Source organism: Lontra canadensis, unplaced genomic scaffold, assembly GCF_010015895.1.
Source record: "Lontra canadensis isolate GAN:19392208 unplaced genomic scaffold, GSC_riverotter_1.0 scaffold105, whole genome shotgun sequence".
NCBI classification, from domain to species: Eukaryota; Metazoa; Chordata; class Mammalia; order Carnivora; family Mustelidae; genus Lontra; species Lontra canadensis.
Window position 1 is genome coordinate 3,434,987 of NW_022631099.1, and position 22,920 is coordinate 3,457,906.

Sequence of the window (22,920 nt, forward strand, 5' to 3'; positions counted from 1 at the left end):
TGGGGAGGGAAAGCTTTAGCAGACAGAAACCTGGGAAGGGTCTGGTCCACAAGCAGAGATACTAAAAAGCTTCTATCTGCACAAGTCCCAACAGCAATCTATGTCTGACTGTGATGTGGAAGCCTGCTGGGGAAGGCCCAGAAGGGGCCCTTCACACACACACACACACACACACACACACACACACACTGCAAGCTGGCTGTGGGCAAACCAGCTCTCCACCTACACAAGGCCGGCATGACCTCCATCATCTCGAAGTATCATCACAGCTGACTCCCAGGCCTTACTGGGGCTGTCGGAGGATGTAAGAAACACCCAGGTAGTCAGGAACTTGGGAGCAGAGGCCAAGGTGGACACAGCTGCTGGAAACCCACTCCGGCCTCCTCCCTGGCCTGCCAGCATTCCACAGGAGATAAAAGGCTGGAACAAGGGCAAACCATTCTTCATTTCCTTTCTCGGGATTGAGATTAGACAGGGATCCACTCAATCTCTTCCCAAATTCTTGTTATCTCCCACAAAGGACACAGAGAGGCTCCCCCGCCCCCAGTAAAGATGAAGAATGACAGATAAGTACTGGTCAAATGTAAACATCTCACAGTTCAAACTGTAGCTCAAAGGGATAGGAATCAGAGTCTCAGGACCAAACATCTCTGTGGGACATGGAGCTTTTGCAACAAACATGAGAAAACCCTAGAACCTCTCTAATTCACAGTATCTGCAAGAACTAAGAATACATGCGTGTTAGAACACCAAGGGAGGCCAACTTGAGAAGGAAAGACAAAAGACTGCTTGAGATGAAAAAACTGCAACTCGGGGTGCCTGGGTGGCTCAGTGGGTTAAAAGCCTCTGCCTTTGGCTCAGGTCATGATCCCCAGGGTCCTGGGATCAAACCCCACATGGGGCTCTCTGCTCAGCAGGGGGTCTTCTTCCTTGTCTCTCTCTGCCTGCCTCTCTGTCTACTTGTGATCTCTGTCTCTCTGTCAAATAAATAAATAAAATAAAAAAAAAACAAAAACAAAAACAAAAAGTCCTGCAACACTGTACGCTGGAAGGCTTAGCAGGTGGGAAAGTGCAGGAGCAAACTGGAGAATCAGAAGACAGTCCCACAACGTTCTTGTGGAGTTCGAGTGGCTTAGGACAAGCAACAGGAAGATGAAGATGGACAGCGACAGAGCAACCGGCGAGACTGTGTAGGGAGGACCTAAAGGTAGAAGGTAAAGGGGCAGATCACCACAGGAAAAAAAAGCGTATTTTCTTAGCTCAAAGTTTGCATCCTAAGTTTGAAAATCAGGGTGGTGGGAGTTAATAAAGAAGCAGCACATCTATATCTAGTTTAGCATATTTCAGGAATTAACTAAAAAACAAACCAACAAACAAAACCATAAGGATTCAGAGAGAAAGAAAAAATTTGCTACAAAGGAGTAACAGCGGGTTAGGTATCAGATTTCTCCACAACATAAACGCCTAAGAAACAGAACCCACGGTTTGGAGTCACAGCTATTCTCCCTCGAAACTTCTACGTTCAGCTCCTGTTGGTGAAAAAATGTAGACATATAGCCCAGGCATTGGATGGCAGAGACCCCACACCCTCCTCATTCATAGTCTCCTCTCGGAAGAAAATTCAAAAAAGCACTCCATCTAACCCAGAGAAGAATCAAATTTTAAAACCAGGAAGGTCTGTGCTTTATGAACCAGTAAAATCTTAACAGCTCGATGTGGCCCATCCCCACAGACACACAGGTCTGGTGACCTGACTTCTCCCAACCATGCTCTACACCCGGCTGGCTCCAAACTTAGTGGCCTTCTTTTAGTTCTTTACAACACAAAAAAGCACCTTTCTGTCCTTTGCATTTGCAGTTCGATCTGCCTAGAGTTCCTTTTTCTCAGGATTCTGCAGAGCTCTCCCTTTCTGAAGGGCCATCCCTGATGTTCTAAGTTAGAAGCTCCTTGCTGTTACTCTGTGTTCACCCCAAGGCCTATATAACTCCCCTCACGGTTCCTAGCACCATCAGAAATACACACCGAGTGTGTTTTGTTTCTTGTTAATGAGCCTCCCTTTCAACAAACCATAACTTCTATGGGGGGAGAGATAAAATGGGGAAGGTGGGATATAAAATCAGTGGGAAAGTCAAATTTGGAATAAAGCCCAAATAACTGTTGCCTACTAATACCTGCGTATGTCCAAAAGAATTTCTGGAAGAGGAGGGAGGAAAACCAAAACAGTTTTTTTGTGACAAGAATCTGGATTTAAAGACGAAGCAGCAAGATCTCCATTCCACTTTGGGCCCAAATGGGACATCAGGGCCAGACTTCCTCTCCTGCCTCCAACAATGAAGCAACAACACACCGTGGAGGACAGGACAGGCTTCAAGACCCTGGGCACCAGGCAGCTGAGGAAAGGGACGCAAGAGACAGAGACAGAAGAGGATGGCTCCTGGGCACGGCACAGGGAGGGAAGTGCAGGCGGAGCCCGGCATGACCTGGAATGGAAGAGACAAGGGCAAGTGTTCCGGAAGACCACAGCAGCTCGAGTTTGCACGGTACAGCATAACCAGAGAAGAGAGAGTTGCATAGGAGGGAACCCCAGACATCTGCAGATGGGCCAGAGTACCCACGGGGTGCTAACTGGTACAAACACATGAGGAGACCACCTGAGATCAGGGGAGAATGATGCAGAAACACCAGAGGGAATAGTACTTCATGCTCACACAGGGCTGGAAACAGTGCTTAGTCCCACTGACCAGACTAGAAATCCTCAACACTCACAAGATAGTGGGTACAGCACTGGAGGGTCCTGAATTCACCGCTGTTGTGGTCCTGCCTGATAAATCTTAAAAACAAGACCCAAAGGATCAAATTATTTCTAAGTAATTCAACTGTATCCCAGAACAAGGCTCTAAAAAAAATCTGAGAATACAAAAATATATAGCACTCAGCAAAAGTGGAATTCACAACGTCTGGCATCCAACCGATGTCACCAGACATACACAGAGAAGCAAAGCAGGAGCTAACCATCCAAGCAAAACCCACAATGAAAAGAAAAGCCCATCTACTGAAACTGACCTGAAACTGATACAGAAGCTGAAATCAGCAGACAAGGATAGTAAGACATTTATTATCATTGTACTTCATATGTTCGACAACCAAGTCGAGATGGAGGATATTTTACAAGATCTGTTAATATCTGGAGACAGAAACCACAACGCCTAAGATGAAAACACACACCAGATGGGATTACCAGGGACCGGATGCCGCAGAGGAAAAGATTAGTCACTTGAAGACAGGGCACTAGAAACCATCCAAAACTAACCAGAGAGAAAGAAGAGTGAAAACAAGAGTAGTAACATCAGTAAGCTGTGGGACAGCTCCACGTGGCGGAATATGTGTGTAATTGTGGAGTCCGTAAAGAGGGCTGCGGGGTGGAAGGCCCAGAAGGACTATTTGAAGATATAGGGACTGAAGTGTTTCCAAATTTAATGAAAACCCGAAGATCCAAAAAGCTCAGAGAATACCAAGTATAAGAAACAAAGAACAATCGATCATGGCACACCATAATCAGCGTGTTCAAACCCAGTAATAAAACAGTACAGGACAGATGACAGGTAAGCAACATCCCTAAAGCTCAAAGAACAAACCTGTTAGGGCAACTGGGCGGCTCAGTTGGTTAAGCGTCTGCCTTTGGCTCGAGTCATGATCCCAGGACCCTAGGATGGAGCCCCACATTGGGCTCCCTGCTCGTCAGGGAGTCTGCTTCTCCCACTCTGTCTGCCCTTCTCCGCTTGTTTGTGCTCTCTCCCTCTCTCCCTCTCAAAATAAAATCTTTAGGAAAAAAAGGACGAACTTGTCAACCCTGAATTCTATACCCAGCAAAACTACCTTTTAAACACTAAGGCAACTTTTCAGATACAAACCTTCCAGATTCACCAGCAGAGCCCAAACTACAGTGTTAAAGACGACATTAAGAAGGAGCGTATTACCAGCTGAAAACACAGATCTATACAAGAATGAGACCAGTGGAAATGCTTCTTCATGTGAAAAAACCCAGAAAGGCCAGAGTAGCAGCAGCAGATCAGGAACAGGGATGAGAAGGAAAAGGAGCAAGAACCATCAATGCCTTTTGTGGTGACAGCATATCTGCTTAAAAGCTGAGATCTGAAAAACTCTGGCTGGAAGAGAGACCGTTCCTCATGCCAAGTTATTTGTTAAACTCTAGGTCAACTGTTGAGAGACCAATTTCTGATCAGGGGATTCATAAAGTTTTCCTGAGATCATGTATCATTACAAGAGCTAACACTTCGGAACTGATTCCTGAATTAAAAAGGTTACTCAGGAAATAACAAGGCAACGCTCTCCAGCAAAGGCAACAGGCAGAAGCGCAGTTAAGCCACTGTCTCGACCTCAGGATGACGCAGGACGTGCACTCTCGTGAAAGCACTTCCGTAAAAGCACACAGGCAAGCGCCCTATACAGGTGAGACACAGAGCTTCGGAAGGTCACAGCCGGAGCTGCTCCTGACTGAGCACCACAGAGAAACAGGGAGAACCAGGTCACTTCCGTCCTGCATGCTAAGGTTGCTCAAACCCAGTGGGTTTGCACTTGAAACACAAAATGGGGGGATTTTTTCATGGCTACTTGGACTCTAGTTCTGAGATTAGAAAACCATCTAATTAAAACTGAAGATGAGGAATAGCAAAGATGAAGCTCCAGACAATCCTGACAAAAACAAAGGGCTGTGGTGGCCGGAAGGAGGCTGCCTTCTTAAAACAGTCCCAGGTGTTTTTCCAAAGGGGATCCCAGTCCTGGCTTGGGAAGGGGGCAAAGCCCAAGCTCCTAGGCCAGCAGGGGTGGGTGGGCACAGCACACTCACGCCGCATGTTTCTGGTGCAGAGGCGTCTTATCCCGGTGCAGGGGCGTGGTGACCACCACCTTCTGGCTGCACACCGGGGTGGACGTCAGTGAGGGGCTCTCCAGCTCCAGTGTGTCCTGTTTGTTCCAGAAGTTCAGAAACTGCAAGGGAAGAGGAAACAAGACAAATTGACAACCTCAGAGGTGGGGTGAGACACCGGACAGCCCCTGTCCCCACCACCCCCCAACATGGCTGTTCTGTGACAGGGGTCTCCCTCCTGACCTGGAAGCACTCCCTGACCAGGCACTAGAAAATGAAGACCAGGATAGATCGACAGGACCCACCAGCTAGGTTCACATAGACCTGTGGGATTGTCACTGCCCCCAGCCCTGGCTTTTGTGAGGCTGGAGGGTGGGCATCCCCCATGCCCACGCTCACAGCACTGCCAACCGTGCTGTCAGGGCAAAGAAAGCTGGCAGTCTTCAGAGCAGCTCTTTTCAGAAGACTAGCTCTCACCCAACCTGTGGACAGGAACAGTGACAATGGTGCTGGTGACATGAACGTGTAGAACAGCTCCTCACACCAGGGCTAAGCATTCACACCAAGAATTCCATGTAGTTTTCACAGATCTTCTGCGATGTAGGTGCCATTACAACACCCCATTTTACAGATAAGAAAGCTAAGACTAAAGAGGTAAAGGTTCTTGTGCTGAGTGCTAGAGACAGGACACAAATCCACACCTGAGCCAAGTCTGTGGCACTACCCTCCCCCTCTACCCTGAAGGTGCCCCAGTAGCCCAGGGCCACAAGCAGATCTCAGGTCCACAGCCCTGGGCAGGGTCCTCATCACCCCGGGCTGTTTGTTGGGTAGCTCAGGGCTCACCGTCCTCCTTCTCTCATCAGCTGGGCTTATTTGGGCCTGCTATGGGCTGAATGGTGTGGTGTCCTCCCAAATTCCTCTGTAGAAGCCCTGACCCACAGGACCTCAGAACATGAATGTATTTGGAGGCAAGAGACTTCAAAGAGATGATTAAGGTAAAATGAGGTCATAAGGACGGGCCGTCACCGAACATAGCTGGTGTCCTCAAAAGAATCTACGAGAGGCAGGTTAAGAAATTTTAGGAGAAAGGCGATCAGAATACAGATGCACACACAAAGGGAGTCCATGTGAAGACACAGAGAAGACAGCCAGCCATCTACAACCATGAGAGGCTCCGAAAAAACTGAACTTGCCTACACTTAATCTCAGCTTCCAGAACTATGAGATTAATTTCTGAAGTTTAAGCATCCTGGTCTGTGGTACTTTACTGTGGCACTTCTAGCAACTAATACAAGGCCTCTGGCAGAAAAATACCACTAATCACCCCTGACACAGGCCTGGCCTCAATCCTTGCACAGACAATGGGAGTAGCTTCCTAAAACATGCCTCCTCTGGGCCTCTCTCTCTCCCACATCCTCAGGGAAAGGGACAGACGTAGTGAGACCCAAAGCCTCCACCCACCATCTTGTGGTCTGGGGACGTGGAAACTCCAAAGTCTGCCTCTCAACCACCCCTCCATTCCACCCTCCCAGAGCCCACCACCCCGCTGGCCCCCAGGGCAGTGCATAGCCCTTATTTACCCCTACAGCCCTCCGAAGTCCCTGCCTCCTCCCCCTGGCTCTGGACTTCACACTGAGTGCTCCCTCATCTCCATGCCTGTGCTCGACCTGACAAAATCCAGCTCAAACATCTCTCGGAAGCTCTGAATGCCTCCCCGACATGGAGGGAAGACAGGGTCCCACCTCAGCTCCCCCTAATAGAACTTTCATTACAAACAGGGCAGTACCCAGGACACAACAAGCTCCCAACAACCACAGCACCTTCCACACTACATTCTGCTCAAGTAATTGCAAGCCTGTCCCCAGCACTCACTACCCTCATCAAGGGCAGGGATACGTCACCCTCGCTGTTGCACCCCAAGGCTGGCGAATCTGCTATGAGCATGTGTGCAAAATGAGACTCTTGTAACAAATACTGAGTCCCTTCTCCTCTTTGCCCAGTTACCACCTACTATTGCCAGCTAAGCAATCCCTCCTCCTCATGGAAGCCTTCCAGATGACACCTTCCCCCGCTAATGCCCTCACAGCTCTGTAAGACTAAGACAGCAGGTGTCATATTAATCTGTAGCTTTTCTTATTAGCTGGTTTTCCCACCAGAGCATAAGCTTCTCGAAGGCAGAGACAAGCCCAGTTTTGCTCCCCTCCCTGCTAGCACAGGGCCTCCCACACAGCAGACGCTCAGGGAAGCCTTGCTGAATGACATGTGCCAGCATCCAGGCCCTGTATCGGGCACTGGGGGGTCTGTACACCGAACCCAGCGAGTGGTCAGGGTGGGGTCCACACACCTGGGAGGGCGAAAAGGGCAGGGTCTTGACGGGTGTGCTCTTGGGGGTGAGGCTGTTACAGGAGTCCAGGAACGACAAGCTGGCGCTGTTCTCCGTGACAGGGGACAGGGCGACACGCCTCTTCTTCTGCCGCTTGAGCACCGAAGGCGGCGTGCCGATGCCCAAGCCCCCCACTTCAGTGCTGGGGGAGATGGGGATCAGCTCACCCCGACTGCTCCGGCTCAGGTCTGAGATGGTATGGCCGTCCAGGCGGTACTCGGTCACACTGGGCACCGGGGCAGCAGGCTGGTGGGGCGGCAGCCCTTGCTGCTGCCGGGATGAGGATGGCTGCACCGGGCTGTTGCTGCTGCTACCCTCTGCAGACGGCTCCTCAGGCAGGTCAAATTTACTCAGGTCACACCAAGCATCAGGGTCCTGCCCAGAAAGGGGGTCAGGAATAACTGCAATCACCCAGCTTCCCAGCAGACACAAGACTCACTCATTAAAAGACAATATGCAAGTGCCAGGCAGGAGCCCACAGCCCAGGAGTCATCACCACGAGCGTGTTCCTGCGTCTCCTCGAGGCTTCTTCTACATCCATATCTCTATCTGCAAACATAGCTGAGGTCACACTGCTCATTCGGCTGCTTGCTGTTATTTTTAAAAAGCGATACTTAAGACAGACAAAAAGCACAAAGAAAACTCAAGACGCCCATCAAGGAGCCTGGGAAATAAAACCTAACCACTGAAGCCCCAGGTCTGGCTCTCCTTGTTCCCATCCTCTGCCTGAACTCAGTATTTACTGTCCTCACACATTGCTCTCAGTTTACCACTTACACGCATCCCTCAATGACAGGTCGGAGTCTGCGTTTTTAGCCTTAGAAAAAAATCATTTCTATATACTGCTTTTTATCCAATTAAAGTTATACTACTAATAATAGTGCTTAATTCTATTACCTACGAATTGGATGTTTACTATTAATAAATGTCAGTTATCATATGAAAATTTTTCAACTTTTGTAACACATTTTATGACTGTGAAATATTCAGTCATATGAATGTATTAGTTACTTAACCATCCCCCTCTTCTGCTGGGACATTGTTTATTCCCTTAGTTTTTAAAAATTAAAAATAACATCTTCGTGAACATCTTGGATACAAATCTTCTCCTAGAAGTGAAGTCTTGGGCCCGAGGCTGTGAGGCCGGGTTTACGGGTCCTGATCTGCGTGGCCACACGCCTGGAGAATGGGCTCCGCTGTGCTCCACGCACCTGTCAGTCACAGAGGCCTCCTGGGCCACTTCGCCTAAACCATCTCCAATCCCACAAGAACCTGCCAGACAAGCGTTACCTTCCTCCTTCCCAGGCCAGAGACGGTGCAATCTACCCAAAGTCACTTAAGTTTCTGGGAGCATTTCTGAGTCATACCCAGGTCTTCCTTCCTTTGTCCAATAAATTACAACCTGGCCACAGGACTGCTGGGGAGAGAAGCTTCTGCCTTGCTCCCTGGAGCTTTGGCCCTGAGTAGGCCCAGATCCCCCTGATGCCTGCTGGTCCTTGGGACTCACAGGAGCGTGGGCAGTTCATCCCCAAGGGTGGAGACCAGCTCAGGGCAGTACTGACTTTAGGCCCACACTCCAAGCAGCAAACCCCGGCCTCGAGGAGGCCCCAGACTGATGGCGTCTAATGGACCAGAAACAGATCCTACAAGCACCGTCTGGAGGAACAGACGGACAGACGGCAGTGTTTCCACAAACGCAGTAACAGAGCGTGGATACTGCACCTGAGCTCCTCCTGCCCCTCTCTGGGCCCATCAAGCAGAAGAGCCAGAACAGTGTGAGGATGAAGGCAGGTAACAGCATGAGAGGCCAACAGGGCCAGGCACAGAACGTGTCCTGCATTCATCTAACTCTCCCCTCAGGGCCCAAACCAGGGACTACCCCTGGCAGCCAGGAGCTATTTATTGAACGTATTGACAAACCAATCAGACCTGCTTCTTGGGCCACTCTGAAATTTCCTGGAGTGGAGGGGACACCACAGCTAGATGCTGTAGCCGGGACCAGTCCCGAACTCTGGAGCAAGAGGTGGTCAAGATAGCCAAGACCACCAAGCCTACTCAGTGTGACCACGGGGACACTACTTAACCCCCCTGAGCCTCAGTCTCCTCTAGAAAACAGAGAGAGAGCCTACCTCATAGGATACTGTGGGGATTATACACGGAACCCAGAGCCTGGCATTTAGATGCTCGACAAACAGTGTCGTTATTCTTAGCAAGGATGGGGAAGCCCGAGTGGGAAGGTGAACGTGGGGTGCCTCCCACTGAACTCCGCTGTCCCTAGTTGCCAGGCCTGTCACCCATCACCTCATGAAACCTGCTCCGCATGGCAGGCCTGGCTGACACAGCAGGAGATGCAGCCCCCACTGAGCTGTCCCTGGCAAGGTTCAATCCACAGCTAAGGCGGCCTCCAGCAGGGTTACTGGAGTTACCAGAACCCACTCAGCTCACCAGACCCCGCCCTACATCCAATGGGGCAAGCACTAGGCTCTTCCCTGCGGTATTCTGGGCCTCAAACACCCTCCCCTCATCATCCTTGAGGTCTCAGGGCAGTGCCACCTCCTCTGGGGACCCTCCCACCCCACCTGCACTGTGGCACATGAGGGCAGGGACCACATGGCCACCATCTGTGTCCCCAGGCCCTGGATCCCAGCTGGGCACTCTGCGTCAGCCCAGGAGACAGTCGTGGGATGACGGAGTGAAGAGAAGGATGCCCGCCCATCGGAGAAGCACTCCTGGTTGGCAGGTGCTCTGTGCCCACTGTGAAGTGCCGTGACCAACATTACCGACTCGATCAAGTCCAGGGCTTCCGAGAGGCTGGACCCCACGGCAGGGATGATGAGGTTTGCAGCCTCCACCACCCACTTATAGGGCAGGCTAATTTCCGGCGAGGAGCCGTCCTGGTCTTCGCGCTTTGGGAAGTCCTCCAAGGGCTCCGGCGTCCGCACTCCATCCAGGTGTGCAGGAACAGCTCCCTGCTCTGTCGAGGCGGTGGCTGCCGTGGCCTCCTCCTCACTGCTTTCCTCTTCCTTCACGGCAGGAAGCACGGGGGGCCAGCTGGTCACGAGACTTCCCTGCTAGACACGAGGGCACGGGGTTCTTGTTATGAGATGGGCACTGTGTAGTACTCCTAGCGAAAAACATACAACCTGGAGCGGCTGGCTGCCTCAGTCTTAGAGCGAGCGACTCTTTATCTCGGAGTCCTGAGTTCGAGCCTCACATCAGGCACAGAGGTTATTCAACATTAAAAATTTAAATAAAATTAAATTAAAATGTACAACCTGATCTAATAGGGAAACTAGGATGAATCTAAATTGAGAGACAGACGGGAGGCCGGGTGGCTCAGTCAGTAAAGTGTCCAACTCTTGATCTCAGCTCAGGTCTTGATTTCAGGGTTGTTCAGAGTTCAGGCCCCACACTGGGCTCCACACTAGGAATGGAGCTTACTTATACATAAACAAGTAAAAAGAGAAAGAAAGACAGACAGACAGACAGAAAGACAGACCACAAAATAACTGGCACTATCCTACACTTCAAAGATAACAGCATCATGAAAGGCTAAGAAAGGTTAAGGAACTATTCAGATAAAAATAGACAAGAGATACAATAACTAAGTCTACTTCTAGACTGTATCGTGGGCAGGAAAATGGAACCTGGACTGTAGATTTGTTCAAAGCCCTGAATCAGGACTTAAAATCCCTGAACTGAACAAAAACATACATATGAGTATGTAAGCCAAGGTCCTTATTCTTAGGAAACACAGACTCAATATTACAGGATAGAGAAGCAAATGGCTCAGATAAAATAGTAGTACCTGTATACAGAAAAATAAAGCAAGTCCGGCAAATGTTAAAAACTAACAAATCTAGAGACACCTGGCTGGCTCAGTCAGTAGAGCATGCAACTCTTGATCTCAGGGTTGTGAGTCTGAATCCCACATTGGGTGCAGAGATAACTTAAAACATTTTTTTTAAATCCTTAAAAAAAAAAAAAAAAACTAATGAATCTAGTAAAGAGTATTATGGGAATTCTTTGTACTATTCTTATAACTTTTCTGTATGCTTAATATCATTTCAAAATAAATGTTTGGAAAATGAGTGTATACTAATTTTGTGACCAAAAAAAAAAAAAAAAAAGATGAAAATCATTTGAGGCAAGAGCTCTCCTGGCAGAACCCTGAAACTAAGGTTGACATGTTAACCTTACATATCCCAGTATAGCCTTGAGAAGAGCACATGTGATCAACAAGGCTTCTCAAGGGCAAGGAACATGATCCCACATCCCTGAGGAGGGCCAAACGGCATCTGGAAGAGTTATGCAGGCTCTGGATTCAGCCAGAGCTGGGCCATTTTTGCTGGCCCACCTTGAGCAAGCTGTGTGGCCTGTGTGTGCGTCAGCTCTCTTGCCTATAAAATGAGGACCCTGAGGAGGTCAGCAGCAAGGCCAGCAGCGCCCAGCATATACCGTGGCTATTACTGCTATCACTATCAAGTGAACAGGGTGGAAATGGTTTGTGATCTAGGCAAAGGAAGAAAAGGATTACATAAGAACAGACTTGATTGAAAACTTGTAACTGCAACGATGAGAGAAAGGGGAAGAATGCCATGAACGCTATTGAAGGGTTTGAATGTGGGAATCCCACTTCGGAAACAGCTGTGTTGAAAAATGGCTTGGTGATTTTATTTAAAATTCGGAATACACTTACCATACGACCCAACAATCCCAAACGTAGATGTTTACCCTAGAGACACGAAAACTTATGTTCACACAAAATCTTGAACGCAGATGCCTATAGCAGCTTTATTTGGGAACAAGCTAGAAATGACGTCCCTCAGCTGGTAAACAGATAAAGAATGGTACTCCCAGACCAACAGACTGTCACTCAGCAGTTCAGAGGAACAAATCACTGACAGTCGCAGTCACATGGATGAATCGTAATGCGTTAATAGCTAAGCGGAAGAGAACAGTCATAGCAGAGTACGGACTGTGTGATTCCCTTGACGCAACATCCTTTTGAAGGTAAAACTACCGAGATAGAAAACAGAGAAGCAGCTGCCAGGGGCTGAGTGCTTGGGAACTTCAGGGGGTGTTGGAAATGTCCTCCAGCTTGACTGAGGCGTGGGTTACATTTGTCAAAAGGCACAGAACTATCTACTAAAAGGTGAATTTACTGTCTATAAACTACATCTTTATAAAGTGAAGGGATGAGGAAGATCTGAGTTTCCCAAGCTAGGAAAAAGGAGTTACCATATGATACAGGGGTAATATCCTTAAGACATAAATAAAAGTTTATGAATGACCAAAAAAAAAAAAAAAAAAACCGATTAATTTGGGTAAAGGAAAATCAATAAGCCAAAGAAAAATGGTAAACCTCACAAATAAAAGAAATCAAACCCAAATGATAGTCTGTTGTTGCTCATAAAATTGGCAAAGTTTTTTTTGTTTTGTTTTTAATGAGAGGGAGAGAGAATCCTAAGCAGGTTCCACATCCAGTGTGGAGCCCTGAACCAATTCAGGCCTCAATCTCACGACTCTGAGAGCATGACCTGAGCAGAAACCAAGAGTTGGATGCTTTACCAACTGAGCCACCCAGGCACCCCTGCAAAGATATTTTCAATATAGTCACAGCCAGTCACAACAACAGTGTGGGGAAACAGGCAGTGCCATATGCTGCTAACAGGACAAAAGGGTACCAACACTCGAGTGGCGATTTGATGATGCGTGTAAAAATTTCACGTGTCCGTACCTTTTGACCCAGTCACGCCACATCTGTAAGAACTAACCCACATTAATAAGTACATGCACAAAGAATAGGAATGATGATGTTCACTGCAGCGTCTTAATAGAAATGGTGACAGATGTTCATCAGCAGGTCACGACAAGACATAACAGATTCCAGAACGGTGTAAAGCTCTGTATGCACAAAATGACATGGAAAGATTTCCAAAGAAACTGTATGGCAGTAAGTTATCACAATCTCATTTTCAACATATTGCCCTTAATTAGAAATGTTAGCAAACACATTGAACAATATATTGGTTCTCTCTGGCAGTTGAGATTAGCAGGCTCTGTCTTCTGTAATACTCAGTTCTGTAAAGTTTGTAACTCTTTACAGGGACCCTGCATTGCTTTTGAAGTATGGGGACAAGAATTACAATTGCAAGCCTGATTGGTGAGTGGGGAGAACAGGAGTTGGTCCCATAGACACATTAATAGGCAAACCTTTTCTGGCAGACAATCTACCAAAACGTTTTAGAAATTTTTCAAGAGGGCTCAGTTGGTTAAGCAACTGCCTTCGGCTCAGGTCATGGTCCCAGAGTCCCGGCATCAAGTCCCACACTGGGCTCCCAGCTCCATGAGGAGTCTGCTTCCCCTTCTGACCTCCTTGTCTCTCATGCTCTCTCTCGAGCTCTCTCTCTCAAGTAAATAAATAAAACCTTAAAAAAAAAAAAAAAAGTTTTTCAAGAAATGTGTCTCAATCCATCTCCAGGAATTTCTAAAGAAATAACGAGCCCATGCACAGTGATTTGAGTTACAAGGATGGTCGTTGAAGTTTTGTTTCTAATTTTATTTATTTATTTTTAAAAGATTTTATTTATTTGATGGAGAAAGAGATAGCAAGAGAAGGAACACAAGCAGCAGGGGGAGAGGGAGAAGCAGGCTTCCTACCTAGCAGGGAGCCCGATACAGGGCTCAATCCCAGGACCCTGGGATCATGACCTGAGTTGAAAGCAGATGCTTAACCATCTGAGCCACCCAGGCACCCTTGGCTTTGTTCCTAATTTTTAAAATTAGATATAACCATAATTACATAAACAACACAAGAGAACCATGAAAATGATGCTGGAGATGAAATGAGGCTGAAAACAACACCCTCACTGACCCCCAGGGCTCATCCTGGCCCAGCACGGCCTGTGCTCCAGAAGAAAAGTGCCAGAGGCAAAAGCGAGGTCAAAACACTAACTTCCAGCCCAGGATTTTCAGAGACCGAAGAAGGTCTGCCCACTTCCCCTCCATCCTAAAAAAGTGACTGTGTCTGCTAATGATGCCCATGGTTTCTCTTTGTGGAACGTATGCTTCTTCTTCAACCAGAAGTAAAAGGCTTGAAAACATGTTATTTAGATACTCAACAAAGTATGAGGAGTAGACTCCGCTTTTTAAGGGATGTGTGGGGAGCCCAGACTGGAAGAAGTCAATTTACTTTCTGTTCGAAATCTTTCTCTACTGTTTGTTATTCTACAGAAGCATTCATACCAGGGAATCAGGAGATACTCTCTCAAGTTGAAAAATTGAGAAACAGAAGCAAGAATGTGATGCAACGCCGCAGCGGAGAGTCACAGCCCTGGAGGGGTCGCGGGTTCTAGTGAGCCAGTAAGAATAGGGAAGGGGGAGCGTGAAGAAAGCTCACTCACTAGTTCACAATCCCAGAAGAGACTAGAACACAGCACAGGGGGAGTGCGTTACCTCCCATGACTCAGCATTGTCAAATCCTCATTCTTGGACACATTTCCTTCAAATCTTTTTTATTTTTATTTTTTTTAAAGATTTTATTTATTTATTTGATAGACAGAGATTACAAGAAGTCAGGGAGGCAGGCACGGAGAGAGAGAAGGAAGCAGGCTTCCCGCTGAGCAGAGAGCCGAGCCCGATGTGGGGCTCGATCCCAGAACCCTGGGATCATGACCTGAGCCGAAGACAGAGGCTTTAACCCACTGAGCCACCCAGGCGCACCCAAATCTTTTTAAGTTTATTTACTTACTTTTGTAATCCCTATACCCAGTGTGGGGGTGAACTCACAACACTTACATCAAGAGTCACAAGCTCTTCTGAGCCAGCCAGGTACTCCAAATCTTTATTTGTAAAAAATAAATCATTGGGGCACCTGGGTGGCTCAGTGGGTTAAGCATCTGCCTTTGGCTCTGGTCATGATCTTAGGGTCCTGGGATTGAGCCCCACGTCAGACTCCCTGCTCAATAGGGTGACTGCTTCTCCCTCTCCCCCTGCCTCTACCCCGTTTATACTCCATCAAATAAATAAATAAAATCTTTAAAAAAAAAAAGAATAAATCATTAGAAAAAATAGTTTTAAAATTTCAATAAAAAGTTTGTTCTGCGGGCACCTGGGTGGCTCAGCAGGGAGCCTACTTCCCCACGTCCTCTGCCTGCCTCTCTGCTTACTTGTGATCTCTCTCTGTCAAATAAATAAATAAAATCTTAAAAAAAAAAAAAAAAGTTTGCTCCAGAGTATGGGGTGGGAAATGTTAACACCTGCATACTGGTTTCGTTTTTACAATTGTAAACGTAATACCATATAACTTCATTGTATGATTTTCTAGAAAACTGTATGAAATTATAGACAGAAAACAGACGAGGGATGCCTGGGATGAGGGAAAAGCACTGATGAAAAGGAAAACAAGGGAACGTGGCGGGTGATGGAAAGGTCTGTATCTCGATGTGGTTTCGTAGTTATCGGACAGTATGTTTTTTGTCATGACTCAGAACTGTACACTAAATGACATGGATTTTACTGTAAGTGAATTAGACCTCAATAAATAAATAATTTTTTCTTCAATTGCCAACCTGCTTTAAGTATGAAAAGCCTAGAAAGGGTGACAGGTAGAAAGGAAGCTGTTGCTAAGGACAGAGGCTTAGGACGGACCTCTTCAACCCAACCCTCCACTTTATATGTCAGCTTGTTCTGTCGTCCTGCACCTGCGGGCAGACAAGTGTCAGGTCTGTGCAGAGTTATGGGACAAGGAAGGGCCCTGGTGAGGGAGATGCAGCCCACAGGACACCCGGTGGCAGGAAGTCATGAACAGCTGTGGCGAAGATGAAAAGGAAACAACAGGTGTTAAATGAGATGGGCGGGGATAAATACGGAACCCAGAGCTGGGCTCTGGGGCTGAGCGGCCGCAGCCAGCCGTCTCACCTGCTCTTCCACGGGGCGGGCACTCTGGCAGCCGTCCTTGTCCTCAAGCTCCAACAGCAAGTACACAGGGGGCTTGCAGTCTTTGGACTCACTCAGGAAGCCACCTGTGTCCACCTTCCTTTTGATGGTGGAGTTCCAGTGATTCTTCACAGCATTGTCTGTCCTGCGGGGGCCAAGAGGGGACCTTTCAACTCAGAAGTGGCACGAGCCATGGCACAGACCTCCCTGAGTGGAGTTCCCGCTTCCGTAAATGAGGTCAACCCGATGACTCCACGGTCTCTTTTTTTAAATAGGTTCCATGCCCAGCATGGAGCCCAGTGTGGGGCCTGAACTCACGACCCTGAGATCAAAACCTGAACTGAGATCAAGAGTCAGATACTCAGCTGACTGAGCCACCCAGGCACCCTGACTCTACGGTCTCTTAGCTCTAAAATGAAGTCACACGTGCCTCTAGCCCTCAGTGGTTTATACATATTTCCACTAACCTCAGCAAAATAAGCAGAGGTTTTATTCAGCCTATGGTAAAAATCACACAGCTGAAATGTTTTTGAAGCTCGCATTCCCTTTTCCACTCACTTTGCATCTGTAAAACTAGAAGCAAAGCCCTGCCTGCTAAGCTCCATCCTGAGGCTCATGGTGACATTGAATGCAAGCCCTGGTCCTCCTTTCAGACGGCAAATGGCCACAGAGGGCAGAGTTGGATGGCACAAAGGGTCTGATATGGGTCACTCTGAGCCTCTGTTACTTTATCTGGAGAATCAGGAAACGACTTCATACTCCATCACTTACTGATGAGTAACTGGGGAGACACACGTATTATAAGCAGAGAGCAGCACAGTATTACAGAAGCAGAGTACTAGAGTGTGGAAGTGGAGAGAAGTACAAGAATAGAAAGCAGACTGGTACAGATAGACTAGCAGAGCAGGAGAAAACTGTACGGTGGTATGCAAATACAGCCCAGTACAGCGGCACCGAAATGTAACGTGTAGAGAAGCAGGTGGCAGTTCGGAAGTATCAGAGTAGCACACAGCAAACGCAGTAAGCAGCACGTGCGGCCGAGTATTGTAGAACAGGGCAGGAGGAGCCTACAGAAGCCCACAGCAGCGCCCACAGCAGCACCCACTGCAGGACCGCGGGGAGCAGATAGACTGAGCACAGACCAGTGCAGCACCACGGAAGCGTGCAGCAGCAGAGCCGTAGAGAAGAGGATAGGAGAGCAGCCCAGACGCGCAAGGCAGAACAGCAGCACGGCCCATCAGACTACAAAACAGAGACGCAGGCACATGGTAGGCGCTCCCTACTGCAGGAGTCCAAGCACAGTGCTCTTCCCCTGAATTGTGAATGGGCATGATGAATGGCTGGACTGAGCCGCCAGTCAAAGAAGTGGGTCGGCATCTTGAAACTCCCACCATGGGCTGTCCTGACCGGGCAGGGGTGTGGGCACTATGGGGAGGTCGCTGGGGACCAACCGCAGTCTGGAAGACAGAGAGACACCCCCACCAAGGACTGATGGATGAGTGTGTTGGCTACACAAGGGGCACAAGCAGTGTGCATCCTAGGCCAACAGAGGAGAGCACCAGGGGATTCTCAGAGGGAGCTTTCCATGTTTTGGGGGCTTAGAGGAGGGCAGACAGCTAAAGCCTAATGGGTAAGCAAGGGTGACAGTGCCTCAAGGCCAGGCTGGTGGCATCAGCCAGGCCAGGCAGGTCACACGGGGAGAGAGACCCAGGTCTTCAACCCAAACACTAGGAGAAGCAGTTAGGATAACACACTCAGGTTTGAGTTTTGAAACTAGACCATTCCAGACTTCAGAGGAAAGACACCATCCAGCATTTTATCTCCTCTCCCTCCCCAGGACCACAGTGTCATGACAAAGGAGTAAAAATAAAACTGAATAAGGGGGAAATGCCTAAGGACAAAGAGAACAGGGTAGAAAACAGCCACAAATAAAGAGATTTATTTAAGTTTCCAGAAGAGGAAAGCACTTAAGGGAACAATAAGCAACTTAGGAGAGGGGAGTTGACCCTGGAGGAAGATTTCGGCAAGAATGGAATCAAGTCAAAAAAAAAAAAAAAAAAAAAAAAAGAATGGAGTCAAGTCTTCCCGATGCTCCCCCTAGCCCCCAAGAGGCTCTTAGAGGGACAGGTACAGCAAGGAACAGAAAACAGAGCAGTGGTTTGGATGTCTAGATCCTGGCCCTGACCACACAGGCAGGAACAAGAGAAGTTTATTCTCTAAGAAAAAGGACAAGGCAACCGTGGCAGAGGGCAGGCGTGGTGCACAGAGCTCCAACAGGGACCAGAGGAAAATCTGTACACAGAGTAGGAGGGCCCAGGCTCTTTCTCCCTGCCCTGGTCCAGCACTGCCTATAAAGCCAGGTCCGGGCAGCCCTAGGCAAGAATCTGAAGGACTCCTTCCTCTCTGGGAAAAGTGAACAACTGCAAAGAAATGGGACTGACTATTGGACTATCCCCCAAGAGCGCAGTGGATGCCCTTACCCCCTGGGAACATCCCGGCCTGCCCCAGCCCCCGGCCCCCGGCCCAGCTGGCAGCTCACCTCCCTGGCAACATCTTGGCGATCTCGGCCCAGCGGTTGCCGAGCACCTTGTGGGCCTCACAGATGATGCGGTCCTCCTCCTCCGTCCAGCAGGACTTCTTTACCTCGGGGTTGAGGTGGTTGTGCCAGCGCTCACGGCACTGCTTCCCCAGCCGGCCCTTCAGGTGCTTGGCGATCAGCGTCCACTGCTTTGTGCCGTACTTCTTGACCAGCTCGATGACCTTGGAAAAGGTCTCTGTGAGGCCAAGGGCATTCGCCCCTCCCTCGCCCCCTAACAGTGCAGTTCCTTCCACATAAGCCTCATCTCACCGCGGCCCTGAAAGGAACAGCTGGACACTCCTGCCCACCCCCAGGACAGCCTCACCATCCCTGGATCTGCTGGAGTGCGTGAAGGCCCACTGTGTGCAAGGCGCTGTCCCGACAGATACCTTTTGATCCTCCTCTTTGGTCCATGGCCCCTTGACGAGGTCTGGGTTCAAGACCCTCAGCCACCGGTACTGGCACTGCTGGTCAGTGCGGTTCTGGGAAGAGAACAGGAACCCGTGAGGATTCCTACAACGGCCTAGGACCCGGGTTGAGCCCTGGGTTCAAGGGGCCAGGCCTTGTTCCCTTCACCCACCATACACTACACTCCCACATGCTGGAAGACACATGGTTGCCCTGTAGGAAGCTTCCTCCTGCCCCCCAATACAAGGAGGGAGCCATAAATTCCTATAAAAGTTTGTGGTGTATGTAAGGCATCTGTCCTTGCTTCTGGGAAAGCATTATTTCCCTGAAGGTTTCATATCTCACAGAAGCAAGGGAAGGTAAGGTAGAAAGGGTCTGCTGACTTGGTCCCTGAGCTGCAAGTGACTTGGGAAATAAGGCCGATAGCAACTCGTGACACATCCCCTCCCTACCAGACACCTGCAGTCCTGGGGGTGGGGATATGGGGGACCTGCATCCCCAGGAGGTTTCAGCTGCTCTGGGGGACCTCAGCAGGAAGCCTGCCCAAAGTTATCACTTCCCCTCTATTTCAGTCTCGCTCTTGAGACTGCTTGCATTTCTAGCAGAAAGAAATGCAAATGTGCCACTGGTCACATGCTCCAGATGGCACAGAGCCCGAAGACCTGCCAGGCCGGCCATGGCTGCTGTGTGAAGACCTTTATGACAGGGGAACTCAAATTCTGGCTTGGGAAGGAAGGGCCTAGGAAGGCTGGTTTTTTGGCGGGGAGGGGGCAGCTTGGTAAGGAACACTGTCTTCTCCTTGGCATAAAGTCTGTCCTAGGCACAGTCTGGTCACCAGAACCTTCATCTCTGGGGTAGGGGGCCACCAAGGGGCCGCACTCACAGGAAAGTGGCTGGCCAGGAACTTCCAGTCTTGCTGTCCGAACTGCCTTACCAGAGTCCTCAGTTGCTCATCCTGCCAATGCCAGAAAGAGAGGGCTCAGCTCGCACACATGCGGAAAGCAGCCGATCACGATAGAGGAAAGGGCAAAAGGAACACCGCCTCCGTGCAGGCAGTCATGAGGGGAGCACCTACTACGTGCCAAGAACTACAGACACAGCAACGGGCAGCGACAGAGCTGCCCCATCATAGGAATCATGGCCCAGGGGGGGCTAATCAAAGGCCCCCACAAACTGAGGGCCAGAGGACAGGAACATGATGACTGCCTCTTCAGGGAGACCAAGGGACAGGCTCAAAGGAAGGCTGGTGTGGCTAGAATGCAGGAAGCAAGTGAGAGGGGGACTCAAGGTGACTTGGGAGGCCACAGCAGGTGCCAGACCACACACAAGACTGCTCGGGCCTCTACATCACACGAAGCCACTGAGGCATTTGAGCAGTGGGTGGTCACGGTCCAATGTGCATATTATGCACTTCACCTTGACAGCTTCAGGGAAAGGGGCTATAAGAGGAAGGGAGGCCATGAGAGACCCACAGGCCAGAGAGGACAGCGACGGACGGGGACCTGTGGCATGCAAACAGTAGGTGTTACAACAGTCTCCTCCTGAAAACAAACTACAGACTCCCACAACAACACGAGATCTCAACATCATGAGGAAGCTGGGCATAAATGGGTGCACATTGCATGATTCCGTGCATAGGACATTCTAGAAAACGTCAGTGAAGCTATAAGGACAAAAAGGTAGTCGGTGGTTGTCTGAGATCAGAGGTGAAGGAGGGAGGGAGGGACAGCAAAGGGGTGCAAGGACTGTTCAGAAGTTAATGGAAATGCTCTATAAGGTGATCCTTATATCCCAGTGCGATGAAAAGTGCTGAGCTGCACTGCGAATGGTTGCAGTTCACTGGATAGAAAGAACTTCTCGATCAAACTGATTTTTTTATATTTTATATACATCTATATAAAGAAAATGTGGTATATCCATATAATGGAATGTTTATTCAGCTTTAAAACAGAAGGAAATTCTGTTCGAAGCTACAGCAGGGATGAGCCTCAAGGACAGAGGTAAGACAAGCCCGTCACAAAAGGACAAATAATATAGGATTCCACTCATATGAAACATCTAAGGGCGCCTGGGGGGCTGAGTGGGTTAGAGCCTCTACCTTCGGCTCGGGTCATGATCCCAGAGTCCTGGGATCGAGCCCGCATCAGGCTCTCTGCTCGGCGGGGAGCCTGCTTCCCCCTCTCTCTCTGCCTGCCTCTCTGCCTACTTGTGATCTCTGTCTGTCAAATAAATAAATAAAATTTATAAATTATAAAATTAAAAAAAAAAAGAAAGAAAGAAATATCTAAAGGAGTTAAAGTCATAAAACTACAAAGCAGGGGCACCTGGGTGGCTCAATGGGTTAAAGCCTCTGCCTTGGCTCAGGTCATGATCCCGGGGTCCTGGGATGGAGCCTGCATCTGGCTCTCTGCTCAGCGGGTAGCCTGCTTCCTCCTCTCTTTGCCTGCTTTTCTACCTATTTGTGATCTCTATCTGTCAAATAAATAAATAAAATCGTAAAAAAAAATTTTTTTTTTAAAGTTTAAAAAATAAAAACAACTAGAAAGCAGACAGAGGGAAGGGCTGGGGGAAGGGGATGTAGAATTTGAGCCCGGTGGGTATATTCAGTTTTGCCAGACGAGAAAGTTCTAACGATCTACTGCACAACGGGAATGCACTTATTGCGCTGAACTTGAACTGCACACTTAAAAATGGCTATGATGATACATTTAATGTTGTATGTTTTTTTAACACACATACACACCCCTGGACAAAAGAAAAAGGCCATTACAGAAATTCAGGCCCTCAAGTGTAGTCCAGCACTGGCTGGGGCAAAGTCCCAGTAAATCCTGTAGCTGAGCCAGCCCCGGACACCCTGCCCTCCTCTGCCACCCAGCCTGGCCAGGCCAACACCAGTCCTCCTCCCATGTGCCCACGTCCATATCTAGCACCGCCTTCCTCCCTGACAACCGGCAAGGATACTGTGCTGTATTGTCTCCATCTCCTCCCAGGCACCAGGGGCCTCCACCTCAGTTCCATCCCTGCCCCAATAATCTTTCTACAGCGGCCTGGTACGGCACCCCCACCCCATGCCCTGGGCACCACCAGTCTCTCAGTCCCAGGCTGCCACCAAATCTCTTATCCATTCCACACACAGCGGATTAGCTGCACGGAAGCCCCTCTATGTGCAGGTCACTCCTCTGCTTTAAAAAACTTCAGTGGGGAGCCTGGGTGGCTCAGTCAGTTAAGCGTCTGCTTTCAGCTCAGGTCATGATCCGGGGGTCCTGGGATTAAGCCCAACGTTGGGCCCTCTGCTCCGTCGGGAGCCTGCTTCTCCCTCTGCCTCTGCCCCTCTGTCTCTCATGAATAAATAAAATTTTAAAAACAATAAAATAAAAACTTTCAATGGATCTACCTTGCCAACTGAACAAGCCTATACTACTGAGCCCGACATTCTAGGCCTTCCAAGATTTGGCCCAGTCAATCTTTTTGTCTGCATCAACCACTCTCCCTCTTCAAGAACCCTTCCCTTCAGCCAAACCAGGGTCCCTGTACTTGCTTTTCTCCACATACAACTATTCTATTCTATTCTATTCTATTCTATTCTATTCACCTGTTTCCTAATCTAATATACCCACAATTCTTCCCTGATGTGATTTCCAAATCCTTATCCAGGAAATTTTCCCTAACCTCTTCAGGCAACAGTAACAGTAAAGGAAACACCTAAAGGTATTTCAGCAAGGACCC

At 48.9% G+C, this 22,920-nt stretch overlaps 1 protein-coding gene across 4 annotated transcripts in view; it reads right to left on the minus strand.

The window, feature by feature from the left end:
• The window catches only part of MYBL2 (MYB proto-oncogene like 2), a 34,590-nt gene that overhangs the window by 6,221 nt on the left and 5,449 nt on the right, over positions 1-22,920 (minus strand). For 2 of the 4 annotated variants that reach the window (XM_032838507.1, XM_032838505.1), the window contains exons 3-9: positions 20,078-20,149; positions 19,176-19,268; positions 18,748-18,968; positions 16,191-16,353; positions 10,049-10,336; positions 7,230-7,643; positions 4,868-5,007 (exon numbers count right to left, since the gene is read on the minus strand). In XM_032838507.1, coding sequence (XP_032694398.1) covers positions 4,868-5,007; positions 7,230-7,643; positions 10,049-10,336; positions 16,191-16,353; positions 18,748-18,968; positions 19,176-19,268; positions 20,078-20,149 — 1,391 coding nt within the window. Of the gene's footprint in view, positions 1-4,867; positions 5,008-7,229; positions 7,644-10,048; positions 10,340-16,190; positions 16,354-18,747; positions 18,969-19,175; positions 19,269-20,077; positions 20,150-22,920 lie in introns of all 4 variants that reach the window. The other 2 variants (XM_032838506.1, XM_032838504.1) reach the window with 1 other exon arrangement.